The sequence below is a fragment of the Micropterus dolomieu genome, linkage group LG11, assembly GCF_021292245.1.
Source record: "Micropterus dolomieu isolate WLL.071019.BEF.003 ecotype Adirondacks linkage group LG11, ASM2129224v1, whole genome shotgun sequence".
Lineage (NCBI taxonomy): Eukaryota > Metazoa > Chordata > Actinopteri > Centrarchiformes > Centrarchidae > Micropterus > Micropterus dolomieu.
Genome location: NC_060160.1, coordinates 13,167,093 through 13,186,211, shown reverse-complemented (window position 1 = coordinate 13,186,211; position 19,119 = coordinate 13,167,093). Strand labels below are relative to the sequence as shown.

Genomic DNA, 19,119 nt, shown 5'->3' with positions numbered 1-19,119 from the left:
AAACTCAAAATGAATGAGACAAAAGAAGGAACAGGACTAATTCCCCTTAGAGTGGAGAAATGAAAGAGATGGATTAGCAGCAGGATGATGTTTCAAGGAGAAGTAAGGGAAGGAAGAATTCAAGAGAGAGTGCAAAAGAGAAAGTGCTAATTGCAGCATGATGAGGCTGGGGTTTGGTTCAGGACCATGGGTGACGTTTCATAACTTGAGGACACTGAGCTATCACTGACAATAAGTGAATTGGCAGCAGTCTCCTTCACTCTAGCCTTTTAACATTTAGGCTTGTTTAAGTAGTCAGACTACACTTTGTAATCACTAATACTTTGTATTATTTGATCGAACTGTTGATCGATCAAAAATATATATGTGGATATTTTAAGCAGTTAGAGCTGCTGAATATTCTATAACTGGGATAAGTGCAGCACGCTTAAAGGTCAAGCCCATAGTAACAAATTAAATCTAACTTACTAGTTTACTATTTAACCTTCCCCCAACTGTCAATGACTGAGGGATAAAACAAGTGAGGGAATGTGAGGAAGGAGATGAAAGATGCCATTCAGCACAAATGTTATTACAATCTGAACCCCCCCCCCCCTCCCCGCTTTAGAGTTTTCACCATTTCCTGTGGCTGACTCCGTGAGCAGACTCCTGATGAGGAGAACAGCAGGCAGAGTGGAATTCAAAGTCACACTGCCTCTTTTCTTGTACTTATGTCACTATGTGCTTGCAAACACATTTCTGAAACACAAACCCCACAACAACTAATGAGCATACTATAACTCTGCCCCTGCACAGACAAAAGATATTCTGTCTATCTTAATTAAACACAATCACTAACATGATCACAAAGCCACTGCTTCTTTGTTTGGATGCTTTAAATTGTTAGAAGTTATGTTATGATAATTAGCATTTATTTAAATGGCATGTAGCTTTATCTGATCATGCCTGCTGTAGATTGCTGTTTTTTTTATGCGTTTCAACATATTACAAGGCAGAGTGGCCAAGTCTTTCCTGATTGGCTGAAAAAGTCTGCCTGTCTTTCAGTCGTAGGGCCAGGAAATTAAAGAGGAGGAGAACAAGATCAGGGAAGGTGGCCAGGATTAGGCAGGTTGTTCCCTGCAGGGGTACTGTTTCTTTAGGCTCGGAACCACCTGTCTACCCCCCAGGAGAGCCATAGAGCTAGAGATGAGGAGGGATGGGCAGATGGAGATGTGGAGAGGAGGAATGGCAGGGGAGGAACCCTTGGGCCAAGACCAGATTAGGCACACTCGGAAAGAAGCTCAATAGTTACCGTATGTAGAACAGCAATAACAAGCTCAGACCAGAGGAATGTGTGCAACTTGGGAATAATTAAAATTGGGTCCAAACACGTAACAGAGGCTTTTGAGGCATATCCTCTCCACGCAGTGACCCTCCGCCATGCTTCTTTTTTGTGTACAAGTGTGTGACTGGCATAGTTGAGGCAGATAGCTACAGCCTTTTCTGTGGTTTGTAACCTGGATGTTGTTAACAGGATGTGGTGGCCTTCAGGTAATGGAAGAGAGTGCAGAATGGCTTGTCCCCTCAATCACCCGGAGAGAGAGAAAGAGAGCAGTGGACAGCAAAGGAGAGGGCAAATACACAACAAAAACAGAAAAGAGAAAGGACAAATGGGGGGTGGGTGGGGAAAGACAGGTAGACAGAAAGCAAGGAAAAACCAGAGAAGAGGGTAGTACAAAAACACATAAGAATGGGGCTATCATATATAAGAAATGTCTTTTCCATATACATCATGCACTGAACCACAAGAAAGGGTAGTGTTATAAAAATATGTTTTTTCTTTCTTTCTGTATTATCATGTTCATTCAGAGAAACCATCCCAATTAAGGGGAAGAAGAGAGAACATATTTGCTGGTTAAAAAGAAAACCAGCAAAATAAAAAGTATGCAAACAATATAAGTGAAATATACAACATGTGCCAACCACCCCGGTCTTCTAACGAGACTTACCAAAGAGAATAGATGGTGGCTTCCCTTTCCTCACATTTCTCAGCTGGTAAATACAAAAATATTCTATTTTGTCCTCTCCTACTCTCTCAGAGGTACAGAGGTAAGGCCCAGGTAAAAATAGCTCCCAGATTGCCAATAGTTGTGTGTTTTTGTGGGGGTCTTCTGTGTGATTTGACTGGTTGTGTGTGTGTTTATATTCAACACAGTCTGTACTGGGCTGCCAGTCAGGGTCTTCCCTAAGCCTACTCTCAGGTGTTTGAAGCTAATGCCAACATTCAGGCCAGAGGAATTAAGCATTTTATTGTTGCTGTGGTGTCTGGAGTGTAGTTGAAGAGTGGCTGCTGGACCTATGTTTGCCAGTTAATTTGCGTAACCAAGAAATTCATGAAGAAAGGCTTTTAGAAGGGTAGTAGACAAATGTCTTCATGCATGCTTGAATATGTTGCCAATTATGGTCACTTCTCGCACAATAACCAATCAAATGACATGCAGTTGTAATCGATATTGAATGTGTGTCAGAAAAGCCACATATTTGTTTCCTGTAGTAAAACAGTTTAAGTGTTCAATTCCAATCACCTGTAGATCATTAATCAGGGGTAATTTATATTTAACTGTTTGCTCCCCACTGCTCTCCTGGTTACACAGTTTCAATAGGTGGATGTGAAGTACCTGTCTCAGATGTATTAGCAGGGCATATAGGGACCAAATAAATTAGTACAAAGAGTCTGAGGGTGTGAAGATGGATAATGATGAAAGTGGAGGACAAGAGGATGGCTGGGAGTCAAAGGTCATCCAGACTCCAGGCCTGCTCCAATCTCTACTGTTTGAGAGTGAATGGAAGCCAAAAAAATACACACACACACAGACACACACACTAACTAGAGGCAGAGTAAGAAAACAGCACAGCAGCACTGAAAGAGGAGTACAGTGATGCAGTCTTGTCGTCTCAAGTAGGGGTCACCAAGTCAAGGAAGCCAATTAAAAAGATGATTAACATTCATGTGGGAGATGCAGAGTCTACGTGCAGGTGGGTTGGGCTCACCATTCTCTCTCACACACACAGAGAACAGAACAGTTCAGCCTGTTGTAACAGTAGTGTTCTGGGTGGAGATCAGGAGGTTAATATGATCCAATCCAACTCCTTCATTAGCCTGATGAAGTTAATAACAGCCTAGGGAGACAGAGAGGCTGCCAGGTTGACTAAAACTATCTACCTACTGCCCGCCTGCCAGCAATGCCTCTAAACCTACTTGAGCTGGCTGACATAGTGAGATAATAACATTTGCAAGTAAGGCTGGGATTCGTTAAAACACTTTTGATACCGGTACTGATACCTTGACTTACACATTATGGTACAATTACTTACTTCAAAAGGAGAAAGCTCAAAGCTCCCCCATGCCTCTACGACGTGTAACATTAGACAGCCACTCACCAGAATTGTTAGATTTTGGTACAAACGTGCTATATGCGTATTGGCTCGCTGACGCTGATGAGGTTTACTTTAGATATCAAAGTTTGGTACGGAATGAGAAGGCATATCTCAGTAGTTGTTGGTATTGGAGCAATTTGGTCGGTGGCATAAATATATCGCTATATAAATATATATAGTTGTTTGTGTGTTTCTGTACTGGAGGCCGTACAGCTAGGTTAAAGGCAATAAACAACGGTGTAATCAAAGATGTCCAGGAGTGATTGAAACATACAAGATAGTTTTATCAACTTCTTAGCCAAAAACACAATCTCCTGCACACTATGACCACAAATGTGCAGTTTTAAGTGAATCACACTATAGAAGACAACACCTGTTGCAGACCATTGCCTTTAAAAGCACAAATGTAATGAGCATCAAGTCCAGGCAAAGGCATTCAGAAGCCAATCATCCAGGCTCAATGAGAAATGTAAGGGTTCTTATGGATACGGCTGAATATTAGGAGAGTAACGGTACGTGTATTCGTACCGGACCGTTTTGGTACAGGACTTTCGGAACGGTGCACATGTGCACCGAATGCAGTCTTTAACATCATATATTAGGCTTGTTTAGTGTGGGACATACGTAAATTCTGAGTTTCCACACTGACATATTAAGTGACGGACCAAATCACCGCCTTGCGGTGCTACACAAGCAACTAGTGACTTAAGCATCACGGCCAGTGCAGAGAAGCCAGAGCTTTAAAACCCTCCCTTATTGTTAAGGTCTTCTGTTTGGGAACAATTCGGTTTCCTACTGATATACAACAACGGACAAGTCGATAAGACGAAAGCAGTGGTCCGACATTTCTCAGTAGTGATCGGATATGTTTCTGGCAACACGTCAAAGTTGCTAACTCACTAATGGTATCACACGAAGGAGAACGTCACTGCGACAAGGCAAAAAAAAAAAAAAACGAGTACAGTGCAAACGCCTTTCGGGATTAAAACACTTTAGACTTCGGAAAAGTTTTTTTTTTTTCCTTAAAATCAGAGCAGGCCTTCAAGCTTGGATTGATAATGCTCATAGAATAAAAGAATAAGAAGAATGCTGCACTGTAATCCAGTGGGGGGGGGGGGGGTAAATTAAGAGCAAATAAGAGGAGAATGGTAGTGATAGGTAGGCCTAACAGAATAAACATCATTAATTGGAGAGGCACACATGGATGGATGCAGCCAGATGGTGTTTTGTACTCATTTGTCAGACACTGCTGACACAAAGTAGAGGGGAGAGTGAGAGCTAGAACGAGAGAAAGAAAAACAAAAAGGGGGTGTTTATTGACTGCAAAGTCAGTACACTGCTGCCTCGAACAGACTTCCACTGTTTAAATCTAGCTCTGCTTGTTCTGCATCATCTTCTCTCTACGCCTGTGCCTCTCCTGTCTGAGTGGTTCTGATGGTGCTGCCATTGTAGCACTCTGCCAAGCCGGATGCATACTGGCGAGTACAGACACAACACCCTGCAGATCGCCAAACTTGGCGTCCATTAAAGTCCATCTGTCTGGCTTTTACAAAAACACCATCTACTGTATGTTCTTCCTCAAAGGTGGTCCTTTGCAGAGAGAGAGAAAGGAAAGAAAATATATAGAGAGAGAGTTGAGGAGAGACCGAAGGCTCAGGGGAGCAGAATATGACAACAAAGCAGCAGGCATAGAGGTTTGCCCAAAAGAGAAACTTAGTATTGGCCTCGAAGGATTAGAATGAGATTGGAGAGCCACACACAGCAAGGGATAGAGAGCTCTCACTTTGCTATCCAGTGCCAACACATTCATAAATCTGAAAAAAAGATAAGTGAAGCAATGAAACAATCTCCTAATTTCCATAATGTGGACTAGAACTACACAACAAAAAAACTAAAACCGAACTTTCAAAAAGGGGCAAAAGAAGGATGGAGGGAAAAAGTGGGTTATGGGGCACAAGGGGGAGGACTAAGCTCAAGCAGGACTGGGTTCCCACCGTATTGGAAATGGAGAGGAGTGCTCGAGGCATCTGGTTTGCTCAGGCTGCTACCACGCTCACTTTGTTCTCAGCCATGACCGGTTCATTCAGGGAGACATGCACTTGGCTCTCCAGGGCCAACGTGCCTCTGTGAAAACTAGCTCTTTCTTTCTCTTTGTGCCGTTCTCCCTTCAAACCTAACCTTTCCAGATTCTCAGGTGCTCTATAAAAGTGTGTCTGTGTATGTGCGTGTGTTAAGAGATTCAATGTTAGCCTGCTAACTCTTTTAATGTACTGTAGCTTCCTTGCGGCGAGTGCCAGCAGTCACTGCACTGAATCAGATGTAGAGCAGCGTACATAGCATTATCTCAAGCTTCCCGTCTTTGTTATCACAAAGACGCAGACATGGTGGATATTTTAAAAGCACGGACCAGGAAAAGCAACTGTCAATACACCTGGTTGGGTGCAGGTGACATTAGGTACAACGTTGGTTTGATAGGCTACATCATTACGTAATAAACGTCCACGGCTCACCTGCTGCTGTGGAAATGGAAACGCGAGTTGTGTTTTTTGGGTGACTTTATAAAACATAATGATGACAAAAACAGTCAACAGAGCAGACAGATAGGCCTACAAGCAGAAAGAAAAAGAAAGAAGCGGGGCAAGCCGGTGGTGTGCAGTTAGATTAGGTGTGCGTGCATGTGTAGAGAAAGGAATGACGATTGAAGGGAAACGCAAGGTGAGTACGTTAAAGTGATTTAGGAGTAAACACTAAAATAGGGTGGAGAATTAAGTAGAATTAAAATGGCGAAATATGAAATGACCTTCTATAAATAAGGTAATGTATTCTTCATATAACCCCCCGGCCACAGTACACTGTCATCCTGTGGGGAACACTGATTCACTTTCTAGACCAGCAATATCACAACTGTAATGCAAAGGCCAAAGCCACTGCACCCTGAACAATACCATCATTTTATTACCTAAGACAAATCCTAGAAAAACAGAAATGCAGACTGCTTTAAAGGGACGCCTAAAAAGAACTCTTAATATCTAATAGGAAACGTTGTTTTTAGGTGAAAGGACTCGGGGTTACCTACGCACAAGGTCTTTGTCTGGTCTCAGATGGCCGTGTTCAATTGTCTACCTGTCTGTCATTTTCCCATAAGCCCTTCAAACGCAGCTGTGACCTGAGGGAACCAAGGAGAATTTATTATATCCTTAACAATGCCCAGTGCATACACCTGTCAATCACCCCCACACACACACACACACGTGCTTAAATATACAAATAGACACACAAAACAGAAATACAGCCAACCAGAAGAAAAATGTGTGTGGGGACACAAATACAATCTCAGCTTCACCCATCTATCGTCACATCTGCCATTGCCTTCCTGCAGAAAGAGAGGATCAGCGATAATTCTAAATAAGCTGTCAAACAGAGCGATCACATCGCTGCTCGTTACCTACATGACACCAAAAGACCAAGACTACCTTTAACCACTGTGCAGAAAGCACACATGGCGGGCAAGGATGGTGTAGTTTAATTTGATTGTGGTTAAGCCAGTTAACTAGTATAGGAAGAGGCTTTTCAGGTTTTTATCAGAGCCCAAAAGGCTACTAAAATGTAAAAGATACCCTACTTTTTGTGTCTTACCCAATTCCTTTCTCAACCAACCCCCACTCTGTATAACATTCTGTGCATTTAAATTGTACATTAACATGATTTTAATGCATCTCTCGACTAACATAATTATTGGGGGATTAAAAAGTAAATCTACACTACCTCACTCAGACAACTGCTGCTGCACAGCTTATGGTGAAACAGTAAGGAATGTTTTACTTGTGGCTATATCCCAATCAATGTCGTCACAGCAGGCATTTTTGTCTCAGTTGCCTCAGGTAAAAATCAAAATCAAGGTCAAAGCTTTGTTTGATATGGGGAGTGGAAGATCATTAACACACACGGCAGTAATTCAGATGGATTTGAACTTGAGCGGGTGTCTGTTTTAACAGGTCAGCTGAGAGCCGATACTTATTTGCGATGGCAATGTCATTCCACATAATCATGGCATGTATACAAGTCAATGTCTCCCTCAAAACTGACGGGGATCTGCTGTAAATTGCAGGACAATACCGGTCTACTGGTCAATCATTATTGTTCTCCAGCTATTCTAGGGGCAGAAATGGAAGTGGAATGGGACAGACAGGGTTTATGCATACAGCTCTTAAAGTATCTGAGTGGAGGTTACCCAAAGTGCAGTGGGGCTCTGCTGCTGGCTACGTTTGAGGGCCTTAACCAAGGACTCAAAGGATGAGAGGAGAATTTTAGTCAGTGCGTATGTGTGTGTGCATGCATGTGGAAGTATTTTTCTGTGTATGTGTGTGTGGTAGTGTATGGTAGTGTGTGTACTAGGGGCAGGATCAGTGGAGTAAATCCACACTTGAAAGAGTAGCTCAATCAGGCTCTCCCACCCATCTCTTTCCCTCCTCCCTGTCTTTCTCATCTCACTGATGTTCCTCTGCTCCCAGTTCGTGGAGAGTTGAAGAGTTCAGATCTAGGAAGCAAAAGAGCACTACAGAGGGCAAAGGGGAACAAGTGTGAACCTTTAACACTTCCCACCAGTACCTTCTTCAAACTGTCAATCAAAATTTGCTCAGCTAACATGTCAACCACTTAAATGTTGATGGATTCAGACACAGACAAAACACAGTACTGTATCTGCAACCTTACATTACATCTAAAACAAAGTTACACTTGGTTGCTCTTACAGCTTTCTGAAAAATGTAAAAAGTGAACATTGTTATTGCAAAATGCAGCTAGATAGTTTAGTGACTTTGAACACATCTCTCTCAACATAAATAAACAAAATAAGCCTGACTGTTACATCAATGGGAGTTAAGCTTAGCTGGTTAAGTATAGGTTTTTCCATGCCAGACCTCCTCGCTCCTAATCCCAAGTGTTAGTTATAATATTTAAAAGCAAAACAATCATTATAAAGCATTTAACTTCAATTTACCAGCAGGTTTGCAGACAAAACAGCAAGTTGCTTATCACTAGGGATAGGGATCGAGACCCGGCTCTAAAAGGACCCGGTTCCAACATTTCTCAAAAGCCGAAAATCAATAAGTTCTGAGCTTATCGATACTGCTATCGAGACTAGCGGGTCTCGAGTGTCAAATCTGATTTATCTTGAAACGCGATGGATAAGAAAACTAATGTTTCTGATGATAGCACCGAAACGCGGTATTAAATGGGCCCAGGACTAATGATCATCAGGCTGCTACCTCTGCTGCTCTCTGTCATCTCCTACATCGTGTATGTTTCATACCAGCCAGCCGCTCCTCCTACCAGGTAACGTCACCTGCAGGCAGTGAATAACAGTAGAAAGGAGGAAGATGCGGAAGGTCAGATACAGACTGAGTTTTTTAATTCTTTCTCAATAGTGGAGTCAATAGTCCCTCAAAATTGTGATAGTGACTTTGCTTTTGTAAACATTAATGTTGCTGCTCTAGAAACAACATTAGCTGTATTTAAAATATTAAATTCTAATCCTATAAATAATTTAAAAACAACAAAAACCAGGCAGCTAATATGGACACTTGAATATATGCTAATTTATCACAAGTCATTTGTCATCTCAATATCTGACAACGTTATCGCACATTGAATATTTTTACTCACACCGTGCAGGCATACCTCATACCCTTTGGGGATGGTCTTACCAAATAATAGTAAAGTATCAATAGTCGTATCGATAAACATTCAGATCATTAAGCAGTCTCAATAAGGGTATCAAATGAAAATTAACGATCCTCATCCCTGCTTATCACTATTCTCCTCTTTGTTTCACTTCTGCAGCTGCGTCCTCTTCAAGTAAAGTCTGTTCCTTGAAAGGGAATAAAAACCATGACTTCATTTCCTGTGCAATTTAATAAAGGCGATTTTACACTGCCAAATGCGGAAAAGATGCCCTTCATTAGAATAGCATGTACCCAGTGTGACCATACTTTAATCCAATCTAGTTTAGCATGATAAAAAGGCATTACTGCCAGCCAGCGCGACTGCCAACCCACTCGTGTGTACATGCACGCAATGACATGAAGAAAATATAGTGCCAAAGGGGTTCATGGGTAGATAATGCATCAACCCAACATTTAGGGAGAGGACTACTAGACACAAATTCTGAAACTACGTCACTTCTATTGACATTTAAACTAGTCATACCCTAGGCAAGTGACAGGCCATTTAGGTCATGTGCATTAAGAGTCTGGCTCCTAATGTAAGCTTTGTTACTCTTATCAATACAAATTAGGTAATCAGGTATTGATTCAAGAACCAAAATATTTTCAAATGCAAATATTAATTGAAAATATACTTTGGAGTAAAAAATAAATAACACACACACACACACCCCCCCCCACCCACCCACCAGGCAAATAGTCTTGTATTATAAATAAGTCTGAACATTTTATGCGTTTAGAATCAAAGCATTTCAAAGGTGAACTTGACAAGCTCAGGAGAACCCACAACAACACTGCTGTATGTCTATCTAATGGAAGGATCTTTTCATTATGTTTATATGAACAAAGATGCCCTGCTTGAAGAAAAATGGCCTTTGGTGGACAGCAGCTGCTCATTAATAAGCTCTATAAACTCTTATTTGAATTAAGGGTAGAGTGAAACTTTTTTATGAGAAAGATTTCATTAGTGTCTCAAAAGAGCTCAAAGCTGCTTCCTTCTGTTGGAGAAATAAAAGAGGAGAGCTTCTCCTTAACCCAATAAATGGTTCTGAATCACCACCAGACCATCTTAAATGTATTTTTCAGGCTGCAAAATGCACAGAGATTCCTAGTGAGGAAGCTTTTTGTGGGTTTTTTTGTGGAGCAGAGAGCTGTCATTGACTTAAAAAGGATGCCAAACGTGTTTTGTTGTGTATGTGTCTACGTGTGTGTTAAAGTGACTCATTCTGAATCATTATTTAGAAGGCTGCCGCTTCCAGAGATGGTTTCATCCTCAAGATTCTGTGCGCACGCACATATTTGTGTGCGTGTGTGCATGTAAAAGTGTGTCAATATCCTGTGTGTGTACATACAGGCTGTGGAGATCTGAACCAACACAACACAAGTGCCTAAAGAAGTGACAGGCAGGCTGAACGGAGACAAGCAATCCTTAAACAAGAGGACATGAATCGAAGTGCTTTCCACTCTGTCAGGCTGGGCTACGGCCTCTCTGAGACAGACAGGGAGGAACGATCACACGGGACAGGAGACCATTGGCATGTTAGCACCTCGTGTCAGATCTTAGATAACCTGAACAAAATGTTGCAATTCATGGCACATAATAAAGTTAGCCTTCATTTTCATGTGACCTTTTTCCATGTTTTCAGATTAAACTCTTTGTGTGCATATAATTATAATAATTCATTCCACAATTTGGCTGTTCAGTTTTCCTGCCCTCATCTACTTTTGTGTATTTGTTTATAATAAAGGGGTCACTTGCCCAGTGGTTGCAAAAAGCATCATAAATCAGCTACTGATAAATAAGGTGATACATTTTAATGCGGCTATATCTAGGGCAAACATAGTCCTTGATGCATTTGTTTCTCCCAAAGTGAAAGAAACACACACGCATAACAAACATAATTCTGCATTTAAGGGAAAAAGAGCATAAAGGAAAGAAGCTTAACAACACTGTGATTCAAGTAACACTGCGTGCCTGGCATTAGCTTGCCTCATTTCCGCAGACCACCAAGCCCTGTGCACTCCCACCTGATGGAAAACCTGGGCCTTCAGCTGGCATGTCCACCTTGTCACCACAGTTAACAGGGAAAATACACATCGTATGCCAAATAAACTACCAGCAGCCATCACCAGTGGCACTGCCTATGAGGAAGTTGGGGCAGAGGGGAGGCAGAGATGAAATATGGCAGTCACAGGAGGTGTGTGCAGCTAGCTATGTTTTTCCACTCCACTGGGGGTACGGCCAACCTGTTCCTTTAGTCTATATATGGAAGTAAACAGGATGCTAACAGTGGGATAGAGCTGGTGTACCATATGTAGCCTCATTATGCTGTTGTTTGGACTAAGACAGCTGAACATGGAAATCAGAGCTCAGTAATGTCCTTTGTGTTATCTTCCTTGGAAACCCAAATGGCATTACTTGTAAAGACCATTAAATGACTTATAAGGCCATAGGCAGCTACCATTGTGTGTGTGATGTGTGCAAATGAGCTTGTGTGTGTGGGGCATGTACTCACAGCAGGTACGAGGAGCTTCTTGACCTCCTCCACTGCTCTCCTCATCTTCATCTCAGCCCTGGCCTGCGAGTCTTCCACTGTGATCAGGACATGAAGGTCTTCGTTTAGGTGTTCCCAGTTCGGCTTCCCTCTGTTCTGCTCCTCCTGGACAGAGAAAGAGCGAGAGAGGGAGACGGTGAGTGAATGTGACAGTGTGGGTGAGCTGGAGCACCAGTACAGTAACACAGCATATCAGAGGAAGCGGAGGCGAGAGGCAGGCATACACAGAGGACAACAGGGCCCTGTGAAGAGAAGCGGCATGACAGGAGCGGCCCTTTAGTCAGCTCTTTAGCTTTAACTTTGAAAGGACACCCTTCTTTAATAGATCCCTCGCTTTACAGAGACAAAGACGACTGCTAGCCTGCAGCAATTAATATCAGTGAAGGATGATTGGGTGGAGGGATCAGAGTAAGATGGATGGGGATTTTTTAAGCCACACGAACGTATTGGTAGGAATGCAATTATGATATATGGATATGGTGTAAAGTGCCACAGGATTGTGTGTGAAGGGTGTGCCTCTGTTTTCGACTTGTGTTTGCGTGGACAGTGCTGTCTGGTTAACAATAGCTCTCTCAGGGAGTCGTTTTCCCTCCTGAAAAGGCAGCGCCAAAGCACTCAGAGGGCGCCAAATTGTAGCACTAGCAGTACCTGAAAGGCAAAATGGGCTGTATTCAAAACCAACACCACTGCTCAATAGGCTTTCAACGTGGTTAAATAGGAAGCGTTTCATGATTTGAATTGGGGACACTGAGGTTGAGAAATGGTGCGAGACATTTTAAGGTTTTTGGGTGCCTCTGTGAAAAGCCCCATCACATCTTACTCTTATCTGAAAAGGCAAAATGGGATATGTAGAAACAAATATGGAGTAGCCTCACATTTTTTTTAAAACACGCTTCCCCATTTTGGAGAGCTACTTTCCCCCCCTATTCTGGTTGCCCCGCTGACAGTAAAAGCAGCGAGCAGACAGAGCGCTCTAAAAAGCTTTTGAGGTTGTATCGCATGTCACTGTACAACCATGAAAGCCAGTGGTTTGAAAGCCGACTACTTCCCCCTGAGGTGAGGAGATGAGGTCTAGGTTGTTTGAAAAAGACACAACCTCAGATTCTCTGATGTGTGACACCACATTAAAACATCAAAACAGGATTTATAATGTTACAGTGTTCATATCTGACAAAACAGGAATGTCAAAAAGAACGGAACTCAAAAATATTTCAAAATCAGTGCAGTTTTCTTTTCCAAAAGGAGGTCAGTGTCTCAAGCAATGAACTGCATCCCAGCTTTCTCCCCTCCTGCTGTTGGTGCAGGTTTGCACAGACTGTTGATGAACACTGATATTTAACCCCACCCATACAAACCACCAAGTTCAGACTCACTGCTCATTTGTGAGTAGTGAGCCTCTGTGAGGGTGTGTAATTACAAACAATGCATTGCGGTGCACTGCAGGGGGGTCCACCTGACATGATTTCAGTACGCTCAAGGAGCACCACAAAGTGAGAGGGTGCACGCACACACAAAGCTTAGAACTTGAGCGGAGTGCCACCCACCTGCTTTCTACTCCACAGAGACCTGTTGCCATGGCACTGCTCTTTGTAACACACACACACACACACACACACACGTTCAATATTCCTCTCTCGTTTTTCCCCTTTTCCACACAGGGCCTAGTTTCAGTCAGGCCATTATTTCACCATAGCTGTTTGCTTATGGCCTATTAAGGGACATGGGGACTAGAAGGTGACTCAGCATTTTCTAGAGGGGACACAGACAGACAGGCCATAAACGGCTGCCTCTGTATGCACTGCATTGGATGAAAGCACATGCTAGATATATAAATGCATGTGTGCTCTGGTAGATTCTGATTTGGTTAGGATCACTGATGATTGAAGAAATCTGGGGAAAAGCGAAATGAGTGCACACGCACACACACCCACACCTCACACCAGCATGACTGCCTGGGAACAAGGTCACTGTGTGCCCTCTGAGAGAAAGTGACAGCATGACAAACATGAGGAAGAGTGGAGGGGAGGCAGGGTGAGAAAAGAGAGGGGAGGTGAGGAGAGCGCTAAAGGAAATACCAGGAAGGCCTTTGAAGAGAATGTCCACGCTGGCCGACATCAAATGCCATGGCAATAACCACATACCAGCGGGTAATCTGGTTTGCCAAAATATGTAGCATGAATAAATGGCACAGATACTGCATCTAGAAACAAGATCTAAGAATAGGATCAGAGGGAAACTTCCATCATCTGTACAGCACCTGTTTGGCTGCTGGCTTTCACACTCCTCAGCTCGAGCCCAATAAACTTTAAGGCCTCAATTCTCAACATAGACGACACCATGTTTTCCTCAAACCCCACCTTTTTTAGTTTGTACTTCTTTATAGATCCTGTCGGTACCATCATTTCGCCTGCACCCTACAACTACAGGGTCAGGTGCACCCCTGAAGCTGGAAGCAATTTATTGCATTGCTCAAGGGCACGTATTTTTTTTCCCATATATATATATATATATATACACACACACAAAGCTTTCAATCCATGTGTTGTGGCTGAAGGTCAGTCCTACTTAATATAACACCACTGCTGCCTCAATAGGATTTCTGACTATGTGGTGCCACAATTTTAACGCTCAAATTAAATTATTTGCACTGTTTCAACTCTGCCTCTCCCACTCTGAACAGTCCCTTCTCCTTTGATCCCATGGGACATCCCCAACTGGGGTCAATGCAACTGAGGCTAAATGCCAACAGGCCAAACAGGTGCAGTAGGGAGTTGCAGGGGCATGGAAGGACAGAAGAGGGCAAGCAGGGCTGTAGAGCAATGATGAAGAAATATTAAATAAAACAAACCACAACTTTCTAAAATTCTTCAGGCGTACTTTTGAAGTTAAACCGATAACACCAAAAGATTTACATTGATAATGGAAATAAAGCATGACTTTTTAATGCTTCTTGATTTTGGTCTTGTCCAATGATTGCTTTGGGTAAGATTGACTTTTTATTAAATATAACTAAATGAAATTTCGCAATCAAAAGGACAAAGAACAGATTGAGTACAACAGAGGGCAATCCTGAACAGGTCACCTAAATGTGAGGATTGAAAAAGGAACCCTACGACAGCACACCTCAAAAGAAGAAATAGATTAAATATTGCAGCGGCAGCTATTCCTTATGCTATTAATTGCCATCAAACCATCGTCTTCTCTCAAAGTCATTTCCAGCCCAATAATCCCTAAAGCACCAAAGGTAACACCTGGACATTGCTCTGCTTTTCTCATCAACATAATGACTCCCTGTAAACACTTAATAAAAAAGAAACAAGCTGCACTGGGTCACGTAATCAGAAACCCGGAGATGAGGGGGAAAGAAATCGGCGTAAACTTTAAACAAAACAATTGGACTTGCTGCAGTGCCAACAGGCCAATCAAGTTTAACATATTGATTTCCAATGTCACACATGTGTTTGGACAATCAGCAAAAAACCCCCCAAAAAATCAAAAGGAAATTCATTTCATATGAAGCATTTCTCAAAGTCCCAGTCTGAACACTTGGTGTGGCTGAAACTAAAACTGACGTTTGTTGCTAACTGTAATCTCACATTGCGTGGTAGCCAAAACAGAATTAGAGAAATCCCTTTCCTACTTGGTGCAATGATCGATATAACGTACCAGTAATTTAATTGCTGTTGTTCTGCTGTTGTTTTGCATTAAGCATGACTCAAAGAGTGAAAACCAGGGGGACTCAAGCTGCCACATTAGATAAAAATTTGATTGGAATAAGGCTCCAGGAGGAGTACTTTTTCCATTCAACTGTTGAGACAATCACCAAAAAAGGACAGAGCATAAAAGCTTTATCCCTTTAGGTAGAATAGAAAGCCTTACAAAGATTTAACAACAAACTATGAAAAAACCCCAAAAGAGACTGGAAGAGGGTTGAGTGTGGAGGTGTCATAAACACATTAAAAGAAGTACTCTCTATGGAATTAGTACAATCCATCATGCCTCAAAATGTGTCAAAAAAACACATGACCAAGTGCCTCTATCTACAGAGGTTACAGGAGTGCATTCTCTCAGTCACACGCACAGATACCTTATATTTGGTCATGTTTGATCCGAGTGTGAAGTACAGTCTTGGGACAGGTTATTACCCTGCGTTCGTCTCTCCTCTCCCATTATTTGAGCTGAATGTCAAGTCCCGCCCACACACAGACACAGGTGGGTTAAGGGATTCCACCATTTTCATACTGTGCATTATGACTTATCTTATATCTGCTGGGTTCTGTCTGTCTTTTAAATATTCTAGATATCTACTACATTAGTTTGTTTGCATTTAACAACTATAGTTCCTATGAAAGCACAACAGTGACTTGGTGTGACTCCTGACATGAGCAACTATAGTAAAAGTATATTTATAATTTTTTAACAAACAGAAAATCTAGAGTATAAGAGGCCCACTATGAAAAAATACATCATCTGGCTAATGCTAACAAAGCAAAGGCTAGTTTAAAAATGATTGGGATATCTGGACAGCATTCGGTGACAGCAGGCTTAAACAGTACTTGTGGGAAGAATTAAATGACAGCAGTCAAAATAATTTGCTCACAAAATGTTATTAAAAACAATCAAAGGAAATCTGTAATGAAAGTTAAGTGTAGGCTAGGTGTGCAGAATAAACTATTATGTAGGGGAAAAATGGGAGTGAAAAAATTGTGATCAGGATATCCCTAATGATAAGCATTATTTTGGTCTAGTTTGATAAGAGATTTAAATTACCACATTTTTCTCTTCACCTGCTTCATTCCTCCTTATTTTCTACTTGATCTGTTTTTCTTCTCTCATCATTGTTCTTCCTTTTACTCTGCTTCTGTCTCTCTTCTCTCCCTCCCTCAATCTCTGCTTGACTCTCTCCCACTGCATAGCTCCAGTGAGCAGACTCCCCGCCAGGCAGTGCGGCCCAGGAGAGAGCAACCAGCTGAATTATTGAGAGCATAAAAACGCTGCCGCTAATGGATCCTGAATAAACACACTGGCTAAGCTGCTCCCGCGGCTTCCTCTGCTGCCACAGGGCATCAAGCTGAAAATACTGAGGTTGAGGATGCAGCGACTGGAGGCGACGGCTGAGGCTTTGTCTGGGGCTGAGACACGGTTATGACACCACCTGGGCCATCCAAAGGATTTTGGAGTACAGGGAGCTAACGAGTTAGTGATTCTTGGGATTTATTGACAGAGGAGGCAGCGATGCCAGACCATTATTTTTCCCTAGCTTAGACCAACGTTACTATAAATATGTATACCAGACACCAGCGTCATCTAAGTTAAGGGACAAAAAGGTAGTGAGGAAGGAAAATGTTTTAATTTAGGACAAATAAAGAAATAAAGCCTTGTGTAGAGAGCTGACAATTTAATTGCAAAGATGTGTGCAAAACAACACAGCCATCTGTACATTTTAATTTACTTAATACTTTAAATAACGGACAACTGGAATAGCATCCAGGACAGATTTATGAAACATCTTAAATACTGGGATATTCCCGATACCGAGACACCAAGTAAAGAAATGATCCTGCTCGTCTGTGTTTAGAAGTGTTTAACTGTACTGGGCCTTTGTTAGGGTAGTAATTACGCAGGGCCTTTGACAGGTCCTGTCCTAACAAATGTCATTAACTTCTAAGACGGTAAGAGATAATGAAGGTAATGAAAGATTCATGTAATGAGCTAAAACAAAACTTCTAAAGTCTGTGTGTGTATGAACCCCATTTCTGTTACAATGCACTGTGGACTGTGTGCGTGAGAGACCATGTGTAGAGGTGATTCCCATGTGGCAAGGGATGAAATACACTTCTTCTGACCTATCTTAATGAATTGGAATATAGCACCACTGTCTGGCAAATCCGAGTAACTGGGAGGTGCAGACAATAAGATTTAAAAAAAAACAAAAAACAAATATGCAACTCCAAAAGGTGTCAGTCAATGAAGAAAACAAAAACAGAAAAAAATAAAATAAAATGGCTAAAAGCAGCCATTATAGCACAGCTGAAGCCCATGGGCAAACCATGCACAGATGCTTGAAATACCACAATTTTCAAAACTGTCAATTTGTCCTCACACTAACTTCAAAGTACATCACCAATCTGATCTGACACACTTTGGAGCCCCTTGGGGATGTGTGCAAGTTGCTGTAGCACTCAAAGTTGGTGTTTTTACCATTTAATCGCCAGCTTCGGCTGAATTGTATGGCGTTTCAAAATTCAATGTGAAGGCAGCTGAAATATGCCATACATCAGCTTTGTAGGCGTAAAAGACATACGAGGTTGACCTGAACACAGTGCAATACAGGACAAACAAACATGATCTGACCTTTATGAGCATTATTTCGCAACAGCGAAATAAAGTCTGGATTTTCAAATGCTGTGATGTAGCTGTTTAAGGCCAGATGCACAATTTGCAGATAAAATAACATAAACAGATTGTTCCACAAATTCACCCCTTGCGTCTCAGAATATATAGATACACAACATTAGCCTTTTATGTCTCCAACCTCAGCTCAGTAGGTCCAGAAATAGAGGCTGCCCCTGACCTTAGACAACTGCTTTACTACTGCCTTCTGTACTTTCCACTGCACAGCGTTTTGCTAACACAGTCCTATCATATGTCAGAATGCAGCCAACAGGCCTCAATTGAGTGTGTGTCTGCCTTGTGTTTCTACAGGGATAGTGGGATGGGTTTGTGTGACAGCAGTCCCAGCTGCTTTCACATTATTGTGTAGTATCTCAATACAAAAAAGGTACAAAGGTGAGCTTAAGCGTGTCCTGGTTTGGTCAAATAAAGTTAGACTTTTTTCATGTGAGTGGAATCTAATCTAATGAGTAACAATTGTTATAAAGAGATAAAGGACATTAAACACACTGGGTTCGCTGCCATGCTGATGAGCTTACCTTCTTCTTGTCCCTCATGGAGCTCTTTCCTCGCACCATGATTTTGCATCCCGTCTCTGCTTCCAGCTGTTTGGCTGTGAGTCCCCGAGGACCAAGGATTCTTCCCACAAAGTTATACTGTGGAGACATAGAGAGAGAAATAAACCACTGAGTCTATGGGTGAACGTAGTGTAAAAGAATATGACATTTAAGTTACCTTTACATCCACATTTAAGTATTTAAAAACACACAACCATGGAGAAAGACTTAATAAGCAGTTAAAATCTCCAATCAATAATAAGGGCTGAAGTCAAATGGTGCTCAACAAAGGACAATAGCCAGTATTAAGTACACACTGACACAAAAAAGATAGAGGTCCCACTTTCCATAAGATGACATCACCTTTGCGAGACATCACTATGCCGCTGCCACACACACACTACACAAACACCCCCAGCACCAAATCTATTACATCTGCACATTACTTTCCACCTTTCTAGAACAAAGAGTTGC

General features: G+C 42.0%; 1 protein-coding gene across 10 annotated transcripts in view; it reads right to left on the bottom strand.

Moving 5' to 3' along the window:
* qkia (QKI, KH domain containing, RNA binding a) overlaps nt 1–19,119 on the bottom strand; it is an 80,532-nt gene that overhangs the window by 18,899 nt on the left and 42,514 nt on the right. For all 10 annotated transcript variants that reach the window (XR_006827197.1, XM_046063156.1, XM_046063154.1 and 7 more), the window contains exons 3-4: nt 18,628–18,744; nt 11,657–11,800 (exon numbers count right to left, since the gene is read on the bottom strand). Coding sequence is in view for 9 of the 10 variants with exons in the window: in XM_046063156.1 (XP_045919112.1) it covers nt 11,657–11,800; nt 18,628–18,744 (261 nt within the window). In the remaining variant the exon portion in view is untranslated. The remainder of the gene's footprint in view (nt 1–11,656; nt 11,801–18,627; nt 18,745–19,119) is intronic.